This window comes from Callospermophilus lateralis, chromosome 1 (genome assembly GCF_048772815.1).
Source record: "Callospermophilus lateralis isolate mCalLat2 chromosome 1, mCalLat2.hap1, whole genome shotgun sequence".
Taxonomy (NCBI): domain Eukaryota; kingdom Metazoa; phylum Chordata; class Mammalia; order Rodentia; family Sciuridae; genus Callospermophilus; species Callospermophilus lateralis.
In genome coordinates, this window is record NC_135305.1 from 92701112 (window position 1) to 92721762 (window position 20651).

General features: G+C 37.9%; 1 protein-coding gene across 3 annotated transcripts in view; it reads right to left on the reverse strand.

Moving 5' to 3' along the window:
• Elmo1 (engulfment and cell motility 1) overlaps nt 1–20651 on the reverse strand; it is a 551061-nt gene that overhangs the window by 356927 nt on the left and 173483 nt on the right. For all 3 annotated transcript variants that reach the window (XM_076864020.2, XM_076864023.2, XM_076864025.2), the window contains exons 6-7: nt 17241–17410; nt 7296–7331 (exon numbers count right to left, since the gene is read on the reverse strand). In XM_076864020.2, coding sequence (XP_076720135.1) covers nt 7296–7331; nt 17241–17410 — 206 coding nt within the window. The remainder of the gene's footprint in view (nt 1–7295; nt 7332–17240; nt 17411–20651) is intronic.

A 20651-nucleotide genomic window follows, 5' to 3' on the forward strand; every position in this document is an offset into this window, starting at 1 on the left:
TACAATCTTTATAGCTCTCCAAGAAGTGAAGCAGCATTTCTGAGAGGGTTTTTCTGTGCTTTCCATTTATACTTGGGTGTGAATGACTGACAAGTGAAAGAAGAGCTTCTTCGCACCACACACCAATCAAGGTGTTTTCTCTATTTAACAACATGATCTGTAGGTAGATACATAGAATGAACCCTATAATCTATTATATATTAAATATAAATAATATTGTAATGATGTATATCATATTAACAAAATATTTAACACACTGGCAATATAGTCATTATATAAAAAACTATATACATATATTCTATATATGACATATATAATTCATTAAGACTGATTGATTGAGTAGCCATAGTATATTTCTACAAAGAGGAACTTTTTCAAAATTAAACTTCAAGCCTTCAGTTGCAAGGAATGCCATGCTAGAATTTTATTACATTGCAAATAAAAGGACCTATTTTAAGTGAGATGGCTATAAAAGCTCTTATTAAACCCTGACATCAGTGTTTATTTCCACTCCTTAGGGGAGTAATTCAGACTCCAAAGAGGGAAGGCAGGAGCTAAGATTCTACCTTTGAAATCAATGCTGAGTACACAGTATCAAGCCTTAAAAGAATTACAAATATAAAGCAACCACATGGCACATTAGGAACATTTTAAATTTTATTTGGTTTATTTGTTTTTGATAAAGTGTGAAGCTAAAGATTCTGCAGTACCGACTGCCACGAATTAAGCCGTCTGCAAACTTTACACGCTGGTCGACAGTCACTGTCACAGCCAACACACCATGTGTGCTGGAATGATTCAAATAAATGTTTCTCATCAACTTAGTAGAGATCATCTCTATTCCAACAAAATCCAGCCGATCTCAAAACAAGCATGTAAATTTATGTTGCTAATTTTATAAGAGAATTATGCTTCCAAATGTTTCTATGCGGTGGCATGTTCAATATAGAACTGGAGCAACTTGTAAAGCTATCAATAAATCATACTGAATAAAGATCCTTAATTGCCAAAGTTAATAGTTAATAGCTATAGCTCTGCCCTGCCCTTTGAGTTTTTTCATTATTTTCTACTGATGGGGGTGATGGTAAAATTTACACATAAAACTATTTAGATACCTCCTTAGCCTTCAGAATCATAGCAAACATTAATGGATCCTTTTTTGAAGATCAAAGTGGACTCTACTCTATATCATTGATTTTGATTTGCCTCTCGTATTGATATCATTCTCCTTTGACAACAAATGATAGCAAGACTTGAAGTCAGTTAAAGAAAGCTTCCAAGTTTGTTTTTTGGACTGTTTGGGCTATTGTAGGCTCCATGGATTTCCAATTAAATTTTAGGTTTGGCTTATAATTTCTTTTTTACAAAAAAAAATGACTGATGTTGCATTGAACCTATAGATTCACTTAGGAAGAATTGCTTTCTTAAATATTATCTTTCAATCCATAAAATGATATGTCTCTCCACTTACTAAGGCCTCTAATTTCTCTATACAATATATTTATTTTTCAGTGGACAGATACTGCATGTCTCTTGTTGATTTTGTTCATAAGAATTTGATGACTTTTGATCATCAAAATGATCTTTGTTGCTTTATAAATGGAATTTTTTTAAATTTCATTTTCCAGTTTTGGACAGTTAATATACGAAAATACATGGATTTTTATACACTGATGTTGTATCCTGAGACCTTGTTAAATTCAACCATTAGAACTAGCAGTCTCTTTGTAGAGTTCTTAAGATTTTCTAGGTATATAATCATGTCTTGTGAATACAGTCATCTTTACATCTTTCTTCTGAAATTTTTTCTCCTTCCTTGTTATTATACTACTTCTTTCTTGATTATTGCAATAGGTAGAAACCGTAGTATAATATTGAAGAGAAGTGAAGAAAGTAAATGTATCTGCCTTACTCCTGATCTTTATGTGTAGGAAAAATTCAGTGTATCAGCATTAAGTCTGATGCTCTTTCAGGTTGAGGAAGTTCCATTTATTCTTAGTTTGCTGAGAAACTTTATTATGAAAGGATGTTAGATTTTATGAAATACTTTTTCTCTAATAAGAGTTTATTTGTTTTTTGATAAAGTGTGAGGCTAAAGATTCTGCCGTACCGAATGCCACGAGTTAAGCCATTTCTTTTTCTCCTTCATTTTTTTCTTAAAGCTGAATTATACTGATTGCTTTTCTAATATTAAACCATTTCTGATAGAAATCCTTATTGATCATGATGGGTTATAACTTTATATTTGCTTGGTTATGCTTGTTAATATGTTGCTGGGGATTTGTGTACCTTTGTTCACTGGGGACACTGGTCTATAAATTTTTATTACTTCTATTGTCATTGTCAAGTGTTGGTACCAGAGTGATAGATACAGGCTGCTGAAAGTCTTTAGAAAGTGGTCCTCCCTCCTTTTGTTCTGAAAGCATAAGTGTAGATTTGATATGTCTTCTACAAAAATCGGATAGAATTCACCACTGGAACCAGTTTTCATTGCAGGGAAGGTTTTTGATAATGAATTCCATTTCTTTCATAGCTATGGGCATTCAGATTTTCTATTTCATCAGGAGTCAATTTTTGTTGTGTCAGTATTAGTCCTCTGAGAAGTGAACAGGAGGTTTACTAGGAGACTGGGTAATACCTGTGAAACCTCAAGGAGCAGAAAGCAGGATTAGATGAGGCTGATCTGATGTCTGTGAGAGGAACAGGGAAGGGAAGCAGATGCAGATCTGGTAAAGTCTCAATTAACTAGTAAGGAACTCCAAAACAAACATTGCCTTTGGAGGAGTCCCACAGTGAGCAGAAATGGCCAGAGTCTGGGACCTTCACCATGCTGACCCACTGGAGACTGCCTGACAAGGGTTCAGTCTTGACTTAAATGCTGCCATGGATCTTGCATGTGCTCTAGCTAGAAGCTACTAGCTAACTGCTTTCCTGGTGACTGAGCAACAAGTTCTTTCATGAAGAGAGTTCAAAGCATCCGTTTCCATAGTTAATATATTTGGCAACTTCTGTTTCCCAAAGCCTTTGTCCATTTCATCTAAAAATTAAAATTTACTGGCATAAAGTTTTTTACAATAACATTTTTTGTGTGTGTGCTGCTAATGTCAGTAGGATCTGTAGTGATATACCTCTCTTATTCCTAGTGTTGATATCTGGATTTCTTTTTTTTTTTTTATTTCCCCTAAAAATGTTTTCAAAGTAACTTGGTTTTGACTTTTAATTTTCTCTAATATTTGTTTCTTTTCTATTTCACTGATCACATCTATTTTTATTCTCTTTTTTACTTACTTAGTTCACATTCTTTCCCTGGCTTCCTAAGCTGAAATTTAGACCACTGATTTTTTAAATCTTTATTCTTCTCCAATATAAGCATTTAAGCCTATAAGTTTCCCTCAAACCACTGATTTAGATTCATCGCAAATTCTGGTGTATGTTTTTATTTTCAACACTATCCAGTTAAAAATATTTGGTAATTTCAACTAGGTTGTTCTTGACTCTCAGGTAATGATGCCAATCATCTGGGAATTTTCAGCTATATGATTGTTACTTATTTCTAATATAATTTCCTTGTGATCCAAGAACATAACTTATATAGTTTCCATAATTTGTAAATTGATGGTCAAGCGTATGATCTTTTTGCCAGAGCCTTCAAAAGAACATGTATTTTTGCTATTGTTGGGTATGATGCTCTATAAATGGCAATGAAGACCTTCAATAGTATTAATCAGATCTTCTATTCTCTCATTGATTCAGCATAATTTTCCTATTAGTTAAGAGATGGTGGTATTAAAATATTCAACTAGGATGATGGGTTTGTCCATTTTCCTTTTTGATGATCAGTTCCTGTTTTGTTTATTTTGAATCCTTATTATTAGGTGCGCATGAATTTAACATTTTCGTTTTCCTAGTGAATTGACCAATTTTTATTATGTATACCACTTTATCTCTGATAACACGTTATCTTTAAATCTTATTCTACCTGATATTAATAAAACTACTTAACTTTGTTATTAGCATTTGCATGGTATGTTTTTCCATCCTTTTATTTTCAAGCCACAAGACATGTGTCCATGTGTCCATGTAAGCAGCATATAGCTGAGATAATGCATTTTGTTTTCTGTGGGTGTTTTTTTGGTGGGGGTGGGGGAGTCTGACAAGCTAACCCTTTTAACTAATGTGCTTAGTCCTGTTATGTTTATGTATTGATGTGATTACATTTAAGCCAATCAATTTGTTATTCATTTTTTATCTTTCCTAACTATGTCTTGTGCTCTAGTTCTCTTTTCCTACCTTCAATTGGGCTAATTAAATATTTTTAAACTGGTCTCTTTTATATCCACATCCTTTGTGCTCCTGTTGTCAGGTATTTTACAACTCCACACATTATATACCCTGTTAAACATCACTGTAACATGAGTTTTATATGTTATGTGTCTTTTAAAGAAGTCTAAGAAAAAGAAAGAAAAGTGTGCTTTGTCTTTTATACTTATCCACTCATTTACAGTTTCCAGGTTTCTTCACACTCTGCTAATAGAACCTGATTTCTAGGTAGTATCAAGTCCATTCAGTCTGAAAAACTTGCTTCATACCTCTTGCAGTATAGATCTACTGACAATGAACTGTCTTCATTTTCCTTCATCTAAAAGTGTTTTTAGTTCACCATTATTTCCAGAGAGAGTTTTTCTAGTTATAGAATTCTGGCTGACAAGCTCTTTTTCTTTTTTTCAGCATTGATTGTGAAGAGGTCCTTCTAGCCTCCATTATTTCTAGTAAAAAGTCAGCCTTTATTCTTGTTTTCAAACTTATGTTGTTATTTTCATTAATAATTTTTTTTCTCTGACTGCTTTCATTTTATCTTTGGAATTCAAAAGTCTGACTATTATCTTTTGAGGTAGAGTTTCCTTTGTATTTGTCCCTCTTGGGGGTGCACAGAGCTCCTTAGATCTATTAATTTATGAATTTCAGCAAACTAACTTGTTTTTATATAATTGTTTCCTCAAATATTTTTCTTCCCACTCTCATTCCTCTCCTGTTGGGACGTCAATTAATTATATTTTAGGTCACTTTTTGTTATCTCATAGGTCAAATACTCACTATTTTATCTATTTTCTCAGATATGTATACTAATATACCTTCAAAGTTACTCTTTTTCTGCCACCTTCAATCTTTATATAATGAATTTTTCATTCTAACTCTTTTACTTTCCAGTTTTAAAATTTACATTTGCTTATTTTTATGTTTTCTGTTTCTCTGATGTTTTAATAACCTTAGTCTCCGTTAAGGTTTCCCAAATGTGCATTCATTATGCAGACACTTTACTTTGGTCTTTTAACATATTTTTAAAAGTTGTTTTAAAATTTTCATCTGCTAAATCCAACACCTAATGTTGGAGTTCTTACAGTCAATTTCTATTATATGCCTTTTTCATTTTCTTTAACTGTGAGTCATCCTTTCCTATTTCTTTGTATACATAGTAAATTTTTTATTGTATGCTGAATATTGTGGATAAAACATTGTCAAGGCTCAGAATTCAGTTTCGTTCCTCTAAAAAGAATGTTGATTTTGTTCTAGCAAGAGGTTACTCAAACTCCACTGTGCAGTGAGTGACTCACATCTCTGTTCAATTCTTTAAGTTTCTAGTCATTCATTTTATGGGGCCCTCTGGGTTTCCACAGATATATGTGAATTCATGTTTCCATAATCAATAATATATCTCAGCAGAATTTATATGTAGATGTTTGGTTTTACACAATAAAAGCTTCCTTTCTTTCATGGATTCTCTTTACTGATCAAGCCACTCTTCCGGTTCCAAACTAGTCATTTACCAATGCCAGGGATTTCTGCCACCCCATGCTACATGGATGAGCAGGCAATCTGGGGCAAAAAACAGCAAACACACAAATCCCATTCAAGGCCCATTTGTTCTGTCAAGGGATGCCTTCCTCCTACTTTTTGCCTTGCTATCTGGTGCCTTCAAATGGTTGTTTTTAGATGTTCTGTCCACAATATTTAGCCATGATATAATATCTGTATTTGTGTTCATCTGATTCTCTGATCATTGATTTCTGTCCATGACTGATAAATGGATCACAAACTGTTCAGCACCCCTACATACCAGACAACTAAAACTACTGGCTGGCAAATTTTTAAGAAATTATTTCAGCTTTAGATCCCCAAATGCCTCTACATTAGCAAATCATATGAGGTTGATGGAGAGAAAAAAAGACTTTCATCCTACCTCTACCATCTGATTTTAACCACTGCATTAAGGAAAGAATGCTAATCTGTACTATGTGGTGGATATAAGGATGGGTAAGAAGCAGTGGGTGTAACATTGAGATTATGACCAAGATAAATGCTCATAAAAGTGGTTTCTACTGCCTTTACCATTAAGTGTTTCTACTATATTAAAAAACATATGCCAAAATAAAATTTAAGCTTTACCCTAGAAATGCAATATTGCTTCCCACTTAATTAGAATTTAATAAACACAAGAGTTCCTGTAACTAATCCTCTCTATGTGGGAAGAGTGGGGGGAAGGTGAACCCCCTGAGCTCAGTATCACACTAGAGTACACTGAAGGTGCTAAGGATTTTGTCTGAGGGCTTGAGAAATAAGGTCCACATTTTGAGGTGCTGTTCAGTGTTCCTTCTCAAATTAAAAGTATCTTGAAATTTCTCAAATTGAAATTAAAACTTGGGTTCCAGGGAAATCTGTTCAGCCGACTTAATAGAGTTTGTTAGATCCTATTTGGACTCACCTTGATTAGAGAGTAAGAAAGCCACTCGAGGGGGAAGACTCAGATCTCCAGACACAATTTGTAGGCATTCCACTTAATACATAGATAATCGAGCACTTTCTCAGACCCAGAGCAAATAATTTTCATTCCACAGATCAGCCCTGAATATTTTTTTAATGTGGATCTTTTTCTTTCTGAGCCATTGAAAAAAAATCAAAGACTTTTAACTTTGAACATCACATAGGCCACGAAAAAAGAAAGTTTTGTTTAAAGTAATGCATAAAATTATGCTCAGTATTGCTCCAGGAGAAGGAGAGCAATCCTGATGTGATCATTTAGTGGTTCTAAACCTAAAATGCCCTTTCTACTACAAAGGCAAAAGAGAAGGAAAATAAATTTTTAAAGAACCTGTTTATAAGAACATCAAACAGAAAGAAAAAAAATCACTTACTCAAAATATCTAGCTGCATAGTTATGAAGTTAGGGGACAGGGCTTAATTATACAAAGAAAAAGGAAGTATAGAATTATCAGTATGAATTGATTATATATTCTTACCAAGGCTTCATAATCTTCTGCAATTTCTGGTATCGGCTGCAAAATTTAAAAACAACCATGTGAGAAGCATGTTTGAAAGCCATGATTTTTACACAAATAATATATATTAAAGAAAACTCAAGATTAGCTGGGCATGGTGGTGTGTGTTTGTAATCCCAGTGACTCTGAAGGCTGAGGCAGAGGGATGAAAAGTTCTAGGCCAGCCTCAGCAACTTTGAGAGACCCAAAATAAAAAGGGCTGGGGATTTGGCTCAACAGCAGAATGCCTTTGGGTTAGATCCTTATTACCGAGAGAGAGAGAGAGAGAGAGAGAGAGAGAGAGAGAGAGAGAGAGAGAGAGAAATCTACACATCGGATATAGGACAGAGAATCTACTGCCAAGTAAAGCCATTTTATCCATTTTAAAACATCATTCAAAATAATAAATTAGTATTCTTTAATGATAAGAGGCAGTCAAAAGATCAGGATTAAACTACTCTCAAAACTCAGTGCATTGAGGTATTGCTAAAGACAATGAGAACACTCTCTTTGGATCAGAATGGGTCTGTTCAATGGTGACCCTTAGGGATAAGAATGCCTACATTTGCAATGAAAAAAGTTAAGCCCCAAAGTACTGGACTATAAAGAAACAATTTATCATCCTTCATGGTAAAATATCCACTAATTGTACTTTTTCTTCAAAATGTGTGCTTCTTCTGAGGGAAGACACTACAATTCCTGTGATGAGAAATTGTGTCAGACACCAAGATCAGAACTCTGGGAAGAAACCTGCAATGGGTAAGCCTGGCTACAACAGGGGACAAGGTACTTAAAAAACAAACCAACAAACGAAAAATCTTGAGGGCACCCGAGTTTCAACAAGATAAAGAAACCAGAGGTTCTATTCTGATCAAACCACTTTCCATTCCTCACACCTGCCAAAAGTCTAGCTTTAAATCTGTTGTCTAGCTGTATTAAGGATCCTTCTGTTCCTTCCAATTAGTCATCTCCTATCCCCAAACTCACCTCACCCTAGGCTCCTGTGGAGAGCCTCCCTGACCTTGCATTTCCCTCATTCAGACTGCAGGGGGCACCAGTGTCTGCACACCACCAGCCATAGGATATCTCACTACTCTGGTTCCCTGAAGGCCAGGGATCTTTACCATAACTGGCGTAACATCAGACACACACAGAGTAGGTACTCAATAAACCGTTGGTGCATGATTCTCTTCTGAAGGCTTCACATTCTCAATCACATAAAATTAACTCCTTCAACAAGTAAAATAGCTCCATGAAGACTAAAATCTAGTGTTTTGTAAAACAATGAAAAAAGGTATATAAGGAGGGTTTTTTCTCTTTTCTTCCCTTCCCCTCCTTTGACTGCTTTTCTTTTTAAAATATTTACTGTTTTTCTTCCTTCCTTCCTTCATCAAAAAGCTATTGGCAGAGGGAAAAATAAAGATAGGTAGTCAGGGGGCGGCTGGCCTGAGCAGAAGCTGGGGACATTTGCAAAAGTCAAACATAAATTTCTACTAAAAGGAACTAGGGGTCCTTGGAGAAATGGTTCATGCCAAGGCTGAGGAAAGGAAAGATCTAGATATGCTGGGAACATCTGATTGAGCCAGAAAGCAAAGAAATGCCCAAGAAATAATGGGGAAATGGTCAAAAGGACCCAGAAACCAGGTTGAAGGAGCTCCTGCCAGCCACATCTGGGACAAGATGAGCATCCCAATAGTCATAGTACTGACAGATGATAGCCATGGAATAAAACAGAACAAATGAGTCCACTTATTATCAAGTGATATGTTGATAAAGTTTCAGAACAAAAGTCCTGGTGGCAGGAAAAACACAGAAATCTGATGTGTACCACTTTCCAGTGTCTGTGATGTCACTATTTTTATGATGGCTGATTTAAAGTACCAACATGACATCTGTGAGCATGAAGCTGGGCAGAGTTGCTGTGCAAAAGCAATACTATTATTTGATGTTGTACAAGCCAGCACTAGCACTCCACTGGAAATCAATATACAAATGATTAGAAACATAGGAGAATGTAGGTCTCTTCCAACAGAGAAAAGGCAACTAGAAAATGGAGAAAGAATGATAACATCAGAAAAGCCTCCTTTGAAAATTATAATAAGAAAAAGTAAGTTAAATAAGAAAATTAGTGTCAAAACTGGTGGGTGAAATTGGGATGAGGAATTGGATTTTACATGGTTTCAAAGTATTTCCCTACAAATTATTCATAAATTAATTGCAAAAGGTTGGCGGTAAATGTTGCAATGAAGACAACTGAAAATGTTCTTAATCAAGTGGTCAAAGTGAATGTGATTAAGACAAAGAGACACCACAGGCCAACAATAGCATACAATGAAAAACAAAAACAAAATCATCTGCATCATTGTGAAATTCCAATGGAGAATATATAATACAGACTCAATCATGAGAACACATTAGACAAACCTGCCCCCGCAAAAACATGTGGGGTTCAATGGAAAACTGTGCAGACTATATACATACCCTTCTGGGTTATCAGATTCTGGCTCCGTGCTGTCTTTGAGCTATTTTATAACTCTTGCAAGCATAGGTAACTAATGGATATATATTTTTGTCCTGTCGGGTAGTGATTTAATTGGCTTCCTCCCTGCTGGTGGAAAACCAGTTTGGTCTCCATTTGCAATTCATCTCAACATTCCTTTGCTCCATATAAATTTGTTCTCTTTTGACTTTTCCCTTTGAAACGATTATACCATCTGCTGGTCCCCTCATATCATATGGGTAAAATTAATTCTTTTAACACATGTCCATTTGTACATCTGTAAGAAAGTCCTAGGTTTACCTTTCCCTGAAAAGGATCCATATCCAATTACCTTTTAACAAATCCAACTGGAGGACAGGCTAACTAGATTGCTAACCTATAATCTTAAAAAAAAAAAAAAAAATGTCAAAGTTGTGGAAGAAAAAGAATGAATGGATCTGTGGAACAGATCCAAATTGCAGGAGACAGGACAACAGGGTGGAAGGTGCTGCCTGGAGTTATATTCTTTATATTAAAAGATGCAATCAGGACAACAGGAAAAAAAAGCTGAGTGGCGTCTCTCTAGGTGAAGGACAAATGAGAGTTCTCTATCTTGCAACTTTTCTGCAAGTTAGAAACTATTTTGAAATAAAATGTGTGCACGTGCATGAGATATATTAAGTAGCCACTGCAAAGCTTCAAAATAACTTTCTGGCTGGGGGCCCAAGCAACTTCAGGTTTTTCATGCATTCCACCTTGACTAGTGACTCAGTCAGTCCTGGATATTCCTCCCAGACCAGAGTGTAAAAAAATACCTGGGCCAAGTCAATATTCCTCACATCTCTATTTGTGCACCCTCACTTTATTTAGATTCTACAGAAGAAGGGAAGTGGTTTTTGTTGTGATATGTGTCTGTTGTTCTAACTGGGATACTCTCTCCCTCCCAGGATATTCTTCTATTTTTTTTAAAGAAATATGAAAAGAGAAATGGTTCCTGGAAAGGCTAAGGTTTCACAGTGGCCAGAAACTTCTTGCCCCAGCCCAAGGAATGGTATTCTCTGCATTAGCAGAAGATAATCTCTTCTGGAAACTGGCCTTGTGACCCCTTCTCATTTCCATTACCAGTGAGATCCACAAAGACCCAGAGAGAAAGCAAAGGCTGGTGAGGAGGGGGTAGATCCTGTTTAAGGAATTTTCTGAAGTTGGCCTCTGAGGCCTTTGTGATGCAAATTCTTGGCTGGGCCCCAAAAGGGCTGTTCCAGTTGGGACTCCCTTAGATATGCAGAGAAAAGCCACAGGGAAAAAAAAAGAGAGAGAGAGAGAGAGAGGGGGAGCTGGGAAGACCAGGCAGTCCTTCCAGCTGAGGCTGACTGCAGAGACCACATGGAGCAGGCTTCTTTCTGGCTCAGTCTGGGAGCTTGTTTGCTACTCCCTGTGGTCTCTGAGGAGGTGAAACTTTCAAGGTATGAGCAGGGCTGAGCTGCTAGGCTCAGTAGTTGGCTGATCCATCTGGCCTGGACTGGACCTCCCAGAACAGCCTGGACTTACAAATACACCAGGTTCTCAGAAGCAATGGTATGAGTTGAAGCTGACAATCTGACTGTAGCATTTAAGTTTCTTTTAAAAAAAGAAATTCACCTTTTGGGTGAAGACACAAATAGTCAGAACTGTCATATGCATCTCTGTATTCTTCCCACATACCTCCCTCTACCCCTCACAGGCCTAGCCCAGTGTCAGAAATACTGCACAGCACTAAGAACATACGCTTTGCTCAATGAATAAAACTACAAACCCATTCTCAAGTGTGGATGCTAAGCAACAAAGCTACAGCAACATGCAGCGTGTGTTAAGTGCTGCCTCAAGTTTCACAATACCTAAAAACTGGAAACAGCTATGTTTCATGTAAAGAAAAGAAAATTCAAATAATGAAAGTTTAATATGAGACTCTCCTTGTGTTGTAATGACAATAATGTTTATACACACATGCAATATACCTATATATAGCATCAGACAGTCTTCTTCTGAAACATACATAACAGAGTGGATGGGGGCTAATTATTTATACAGTTAGTGTTGCTCCTTTTGAAGACAATTACTTAAGGATTTTCTCTACCACTAAAATAATCACAAGACTCTTTTACACTATTCCTGACTCAGCCAAACTTTGGAGAAATGACCTCAATCAAACAAATAAACCAGCATTTATATATTCCCTAGATGAAAAACACCTCACTGCTGTTTTTCCTCAAAAAACTAGAAAATCTATGGGAATTCCAGCCCAGTATTGATCAGGGTATTAGAAATGGATATATTCTTATACAAATGGGAAAGTACAAATTAGAACATTCTGGCAAGCTCCTAGGCTGTTCTGATTTTAAAACAGCTTTAAAATGTAGATATCCTCTGAGTCAAGAATTTCAATCCAACAAAATAATTTCAACAGTCACTCGAGTTTGCTAAAAGGAAAGCTGACTTGAGGATATTCAGAAAACACCCTGAAAACGATATAAAGGCCCTAGGAGAAGGGGAATGGTTAACTCTACTATGTACATACTTCCAATTATATTATGGATCAGCTGTACCTCAACAAAGCTGTAAAATGAAATAACATGCAGGCAATGTAGGCAATAAAGATGGAAAGAGCAATATTTAATGATATGAGTCTATTGTTAGATATAAAAAGCAGGTAGGTTATAAAGAGTATGAATATTATAACTCTACTTTTATAAATTCTGTGCCTAACTGTGTATTTGAAAGGATATATGTAAAGGATATACAGCAAGATATTAAACGCACTTGTCTGTGGAAGAGGAAATGACAGATTATTCATGATTATTTTCCTTCTGTTTATTTACATATTCTTAACAATAAATCTGATCTTGTGTTAAGGAATGAAGGTTAATTTTTAAAAGACTGTCCAAGTCCTTTGAAAATCCATGAATTTCAACTTCCTCTCTGTGGATACCACTGCCCAGGGCGGTGCCAGAGCTTACTCATATCCCATCCGTATCATTCTCTCATCACGTTGCCAAGCGGGAAGGAAACTGCTAGTGCTCTGCCCCTTGGTTCTTGGACAGGTTCCACTGTTCTCTGCCCTCAGTGATGACTGGCCATTTAACAGGAAAGGGCACAGAGTAAACTGCCCAATTATCTGTGTGCATGGAGGCACAAAGAACGGCAAGCTGTGTTAAAACCCAAAGAACAGACAGAAACTTGAAGTTTCAGGTAAAAAATAAATAAATAAATAAAATTCAAATCAAATATATCATTCCTGAAATTTTTTTGATAGCCATCTCTTTTTTGAAGCACTGTACATTCCTTCATATTCCTCACCTTGCTTTGGTGGAACACGTTTCCACACTTTGTTTCCCCACCTATGTTTCAATCGGAAACTAGGAATGGGATTTCGAAATTCCACAAGGATGGAAAAATTGAATTCAGGCTTTCAGCACTTTCAGCCAAAATGTTACTTCCCTGTTGCTCCTTGGTGGCTGATTTGGTCCCTTGGCCCTCCTGGTGCCAGCGGGAGAGAGACTTTGAAAGCATAGCCTTAGGTCATGAAAAGCAGGTAAGAAATCTCTGAATCTCATTATTATTAAAAGTAAGGAGAAAACTGCCAGCTGTGGGTGTTTTTTCAGTGTTTCCTAAAAATTTCCACAGGTCCAGCTTGGGAAGTCTCCACCTTCCCCAGCTGACGCCTGCCCAGGAGTCATGACTAACTGCCTTCCTGACTGCGGAATCTAGTTAAATTCCTATGTTTTTTATTCCAAAGGTTTCCTACCAATTAATTAAGATGTCAGTGTAAGTTTAATTGAAAAGCCAGGTTTCCTTATGAGAAAAGCACCTTTCTCTTTTCTTTTTAATCTGAGCAAGAGATCAGAAAAATGAGCCACCTCTTAGAATGAGATGCAGCACTGGCAGAAGGAAGAGGCCTCAGGATCCATCCCTCAAAAGCAGCATCATTCTGAAATTAGGCAAAACAGTGAGAAGACACCAAAGGTGACCGAGAGAGATGTCATTCCTTCCCACAAACAGAATGTGATTGTGGGAGAAAAATGCAAAACAGAACTTGTCCAAGATCTGATTTGTGCTCTGCTTACCAATCTAGAACATGGACAGATGTATGGAATTGCAATGGTTTACTGATGAGTACAAATAGTTAAAATGTTAACACGCTGGATACTCTTAATGGTATGATTAACATAAAGAAAACTGAATATTGACATTCTCTCGTGCTGTACATGTACAACATGAAAACCTGAGTCAGATCTGCTCTCCACAGACCCCAGATCCTGGGTCTCAGGGATGGTGAGCTTTGAGGCAGCTCTATAGGTTGAGATGAGTTATAAGATAAAACAACAGGGCTGACAGAAAGTAAGAATGTCAACAAGACAAATGTATATTATGAATTTGTACTATTTTTCTTTTAAAACAAAAGTAGAAGTGTGACTTTGATAAGAGTCATGGTCTGAATTATGTCCCTCCTCCCCAAGATTCACATGTTGATGCTCTAAGCTTTAGTACTTCAGGATGGGACTCTATTTGGAGATGGGGCATTGAAAGAGGTGATTAAATTCAAATGAGTCCCTTGGGAAGTCTTCCCTAATCCAATTCTACCAGTATCCCTTTAAGAGGAGAAAAATTTGTACACAAAGAGCCCCTGGTTCACATGCACACAGGGAAGCCCATATGAAGACACAGGGAGAAGGCAGCCACCTGCAAGTCTCAGAGGAAGACCTCAGAAGAAGCGAATGCTGGGGACCCCTTGACCTTGAACTTCCAACCTCCAGAATGGTAAGAAAAAATGTGTGTGGTTTAAGTCACCAGTGCTATGGCATCCTTAGCAGACTAATGCAATGAGATTGTGAAAAAGGAAAGCAAGCACCTAGCCCTGTATCAACATCTTCTTTGTCAAAACACACAACTGCCAGTCTCTGGTGCCACTGAAACTCACCACAGTCCTGTGTTCCACATGCATGTCACGCAGACCTCTGCTTCTATATCGGTATTATTAAAACTGTAATTATTATGGGCTATTCTTTTAAACTCAGAAGTATTTACACAGTATCACTATGAATATTCAAGTCCCTGGATACCTAGGCATCTGTCGCAGAGCCACCTACAATGAACAGTTGGCATTCCACCTGGCAAACCGCCCTTGACACAGCAGTGACTGGTACTTAGGTGAATCCATAAATGTGGTAATATTTTCCTATTTTAGTTTAACATATTAGTAAATGTCACTGAGGCTGAAGCCCCTAGGGCTCACTGTCCACCCGGCAGTGGTGGGCAGGCAGCACAGAGTACCACAGCTGGCAGCACCTGCAGTAATCCACAATCGACAGGGAAGGTATTTATAACCAAGGCTCCTACTCCTCCTCTGCCCACTAGAAACAAGGATGAAAGGGCTGACACTCTAAGTTTCCCCTTGAGCTTCTGTCACAGACAGAACCCTTTTTATCCTTTTCCTCTGTCCAGGCCTTGGATCCCTGAACTCATTCTTACTGAATTCCTCCTAGTTGTCCCAAGCTCCACCTCCACTTAGAGCAATCACTTTGGATTCTGGAAACACCCAGAATTTGAGCTTCCCCATCCCACTCCAAGGTGATGTACTCTAAAACTCTCATGAGCAAACTTTTAGTCACCATTAAAACAAAACAAGGTCTGGGGATGTGGCTTAAGCGGTAACGCGCTCGCCTGGCATGCGCGGGACGCCGGGTTTGATCCTCAACACCACATAAAAATAAAATAAAGATGTTGTGTCCACCGAAAACTAAAAAATAAATATTAAAAAAAGTTCTCTCTCTCTCTCTCTCTCTCTCTCTCTCTCTCTCTCTTAAAAAAAAGATATATTTAAAAAAATAAAACCAAACAAAACTGGTATCTGTCTACAATTGACCTTTTTCAGACCATCCAAGCAGTTAGCATTCTTGGATTTGACTGCATTTTTTTCCCTATTCAGTTTTAGACATTTTTTCCTACTTTTCTGTATGGCAAGATCCCCAATGCAAACTCTAAAGTAATCATTTTTATATGGGATATATCCCCAGTATTGTAAAACATGCTGTTTTTAAATGAGAAGAAAAGTATCTTTTACTAGTGCCAAATGTGGTAGATAAACAATATCAAGCATAGGCCAGGAAGGAAGGGATCAGGGAGGGAGGAGAGAGGGGACCCAGACAGGTCCCCAACAGGTACAGTCATCAGTTCATTCTTCATATCACTAGGTACTAAAGAGAGATGTAAACAACCCAGGATTAAATCTCAATCCTCTATGGCATTTATTTTTTTTCCTAATACATACCTATCCCAATCTTACACATATTAATATGCAACTGATTCAGCCATTTCTCATGCCAATAGCACCTCTCCCTGTGAGCAGGGACAGCTCCTTGTCCATCCTCCCTGGGCATTCAGTGGTCAGGGGAGTTGTCTGACCATACATGTAAGAGCTGTACCTTCCTGGATCCTTATTCCACCCAGAGAATCAAAGCCTACACTGAGGAGGTGAGTTCTCCTACCAGAAATGCTGGTTCCTCTCTATCATGAAGGAACCTGAGCTCCTGCACAGCCCAGTTCACCAGCGTAGCCTCTGAGAGACCCTTTGATATTCAATGGCTGCAGCTTCTAGCCTCCTACCATCAGCAGGAACTATACCTAATGGAGTTCTGTCTGTATCATAGTGTCCATCCTTTTTTGAAAAATTTCCCACTCCCCACTCTTTCACATACTGTAGGCATTAAATAAATATTTACGGCATTTAATTTTAAATAATTAATGGCATGTATTTGATTATTCAAATGTTAATAAAAAAAAATCACTCCAGAGTGATATCTTGCCCTCGTTTAATACTCTGCAACGTAAGTAGATGGTATCAGGGTAAGGAAGTTTCCTTAGAGATAGGCAGAGATATGAGAGATTAATATTCTGTATAATTATAATTTTAGTGTTGTCAAGGACCACAGGTGTAATGACCTAATATTTTTTCCCCTAAAATACAAAACTTCAGGCATTTATAATTACTGCTATGCCTCAGATACTCGCTAGTTGATGAGTAAAGGACATAGAGTTACTGAGATTACAAAGTCATCCTCTAGCTATTATCGTGTGTGTGTGTGTGTGTGTGTGTGTGTGTTTTACAGGAGATTTAACCCAAAAGAACTTTACTACTGAGTTACATCTCCAACTTTTCTTTTTCTTTTTGAAATTAGGCCTCACTAACTTTTGAGGCCAACCTCAATCCTTCAATCCTCCTGCCTCAGTCTCCTGAGTCTCTGGAATTACAGGCATGCATCAGGGTGCCCAACTCCTAACTACTATCTTAAAAGCCATTTTCTACTGTCTAGAAAGTTCTGAGCTTTAAACGTAGAATTTGCAAACACAGGGAATTTATCAAACATCCAAAATGCTGGAATAATTAGGACAGAGTTTGGGTAAAGGATGCTTACTCAGTGCCGCTTTCAACCATCTGGGTGAGGAGAGAGATGCCGTCCAGGTTTATAAACTCCTGGGCAAAGGTGACATCCCTGGAGAGGCTGGCCAGGTCCTTCAGGGCCTCCAGTTTGGCGTCCATGCTTGACGACTGGATTCGTTCATGGAGCTGCTGGGCATTTTGAGCCTCAAGGGGGATAAAAACAAAGGGAATATTGTTCAAAAAGGAAAGCACAACAGCACAAAAAATAATATCTCCATGAGAAATAAAGACAGGGAGGTCCCAAATATGAACGCACACTGTAGAGTAGGCATCTCAAAGGCAGGTTCCTCCTACAGAGACTCCACCTCCAGTGCCCCTTCCATTCCCTTGGCAGCAGGCACCAGGAGCCTTCTTTTGATAGAACTTGTCATTTCCATTTCAAGGAACAGCAGGGCAAGAGCACCGGGATATTAAAGCATCAGAAACCAAACAGCGGCGTGGCAGAGAGGAGGGAGAGTCACGGTGGAATGTTTACTTTATAAGTAAAATTATTATCTGGAAGTGACAAAAAGCTATCTGCTCAGTTAAGCAATCAGACAAATGCAAAGGGCACGCTGGCCCATTCTGTCAGGGCTCTGAGCAACAACTACATACTACATTCTGAAGCTTCGTTAGACACCCAAACCACCTTTCCAGGCTACTGAAAATCTTGCAGCAGGATGTGCTGCCTGCAAATCCAATTTTCAACAACATGTGTTTCACAGCATTGGCTACCTTCTGTGCAAACTTAAAACAAAATAATCAAGAAAGTCAAATGAACAGCTACACCTAGGACTGCAGTTCTCCTTGGTAAGGCGTCTGCATTCGGCTTCTACATGCAGGAGAGAAAGGCCGGGGTGAACTCTGGATGATGTGTAGTTTATGTGTCTCATTCGTTCACATTAAGACAACGTTTCTAAACCAATTTTCAGTTGGGACAGGAAATAAGAAAAATGGTTTTTTGTAATAGAAATAACTGAACATCTGTTGTAGTTATTTAACCCAAAATTGCAGTGGTTTAAGTACTCTGCCATCTTCACATTCTCCTTCTCAGTCAAGGTTTCTAGACCTACTTTTCAGTTGTGGCAGGAAATAAGAAAAATATTTTTTCTTAATAGAAATAACTGAACATCTGCTGTCGTTATTTAACTCACAATTGCAGTGTTTCAAGTACTCTGCCATCTTCACATTCTCCTTCTCAGGTACTCCCTTCCTCCTTTGCAACTCTATTATACTTTACAGAAAAGGTAAGGTGGGGTCTGCTGTGGTTTGGATGCAGTTTGACCCCCTAGGGCTCATGTGCTGGAAATGTGGTCCCTATCTGGACATGTTAAGAAGTGGTAGGAGCTTTAAGAAGTAAAATTTAGGGAAAGGTCATTACTGGCCCCTCCCTGCTCAAGTTCTGGCTTCCTGTCCTACCTTTTGATCTCTCTTCACAGGCTCTCTCCACCATGGCTTCCACCATGAGGTCCTCACCAGAGCTGAGCTGACTGCCAATACCATGCCCTTGAACCTCCAGAATTGTGAGCTAAACAAACCTCTTTTCTTTACAAGTTATCTTGTGTCAGGTATTTCATTATAGTCACAGAAAACAGACTAATACAGGGTATTTGACCCCAGTGATGAGCTTTCTCTCCTAAATGAAGGACACCCTATGGACTAGGAGAGGGTTAGACTGCAGAGTAGAAGTAGGGAACCCATACAGATAATGAGACCAAAAGGACTCTAACTCAACAGGCCCCACAGAAACAGCCTCACCCTCCTGGCCCATTTCCCTTCACTGTCACCTGAAAGCAACCCCCATGGAGAGAAGTAGATTTACTCAAGATATCAAAGCAATTCTTTAGTAACCATGTCAAGGATGAACCCATGCCCCATCACTTGGTCAGAGAGATCCTAGAATCTCCCATTTTATTATAACAAAGACAGATACTTTGCACCAGATATTAGAAAGAAGGAGGAGGAGAATGAGAACACTCCTTACAGATTCACTGATTCCCAAATAACTGCAAAGGCCCCCAAATTCTAAATGCCCAAATTTGTTAAAGAGACAGTAGAGAACTGAGTGATAACTTTATTTACCTTTTAAAATTGTTTAAATGTATACCATTAGCCAAAATTTTCAAATGGATATATAGCAATCCAATGGATATTTCAAATGGATATAATAATATTGAACTATAATAGTTGACCCAAGTGTATCACCTCAAATTCCTTGGAAAATATACTTTTTTTTTCCAAGTAGGAAATCTGCATTTACTATACGGATTATGATAAAAAGTACTCAAAAATTCTTTGTTATTATTAAAGATAACTAACAGGGTTTGGTGATGTTAAAACTGTCAATAAAAAAAAAATGTGTGTCTCTGATTGTGTCACCTAGCACTTTTGATGAGCCACTGTTCTAAATACTATCATTAAGTAATTTATTTCATATGCCTAACAGTCCTACCACCTAAGTACTTTCATTTTATTAATTTAATAAAGAAAACTGAAGCCACAAAAAGGTTAAGTAACTTGCCCAAGGTCACACAGATGATCAGTATTGAAACTAAGATAAAACCAAGGCCGCTGGACCCTAGAGAACCATGCTCTAAACAGTGGGTCTCAATTGTTGCATGCACAAGAATTACCTGGAAAACTACTTAAAACACAGATTCCCTAGGCCACCTCTGGAGTTTCTTGTTTCTACAGCTTGAGGTGGGATCCCCCAAATTACATGCTGAACAAACTCCCAGGTGCTGCTGATGCTTCTGGTCCCTAATCATATGCTGAGACCTACTGCTCTAAATCACTGAGGACACTGCATCTTGCAGAGATGATGGAATGTGTATCTCTGATTGTGCCTTCCAATTACCACCTCATTTTCCCCAGCTGGGGCACAATGAGCCCATCAGGATTTACTGTACCAAAAAAAAAAAAAAAAAAAAAGAAAGAGAATCTACTTGTTCTTGTAAAGGCTATGCATTTCTCAGAAAGAACTTTTGCTAAAATAATGGGAAAAAAAGAAAATAATGGGAAAAAAAGTCAATTAGATGGAAGCGAGGCAAATGGAATTTATGAGACCATTCCTTTCTGTTTCATTTGTCTGTCTCTGATATGTTACCTACTTCAGAGTAAATAAATAAGGAAAATTTAAAATAAGTGAAAAGATACAACAGAAACTTGAAAAGGACAAATGCCCCAAACAGAGGAATCAAGACTGAACAGTCCCAAATCCCAAGACTGCTAGGGGGTTGCTGCCATGGAATTAAGTTGTCTTAGCAAGGCAATCACTCATCAGAGCAGCACAGCAATACCCTGCCTTGTTGGGGTCTCAGCCAGGAAGTCACACGAGGACCAGTATTAAAGGTCCTCCCGATGGTGCCCAACTGCAACCTTCAAAGGTCATAAGATGCAACAGCTT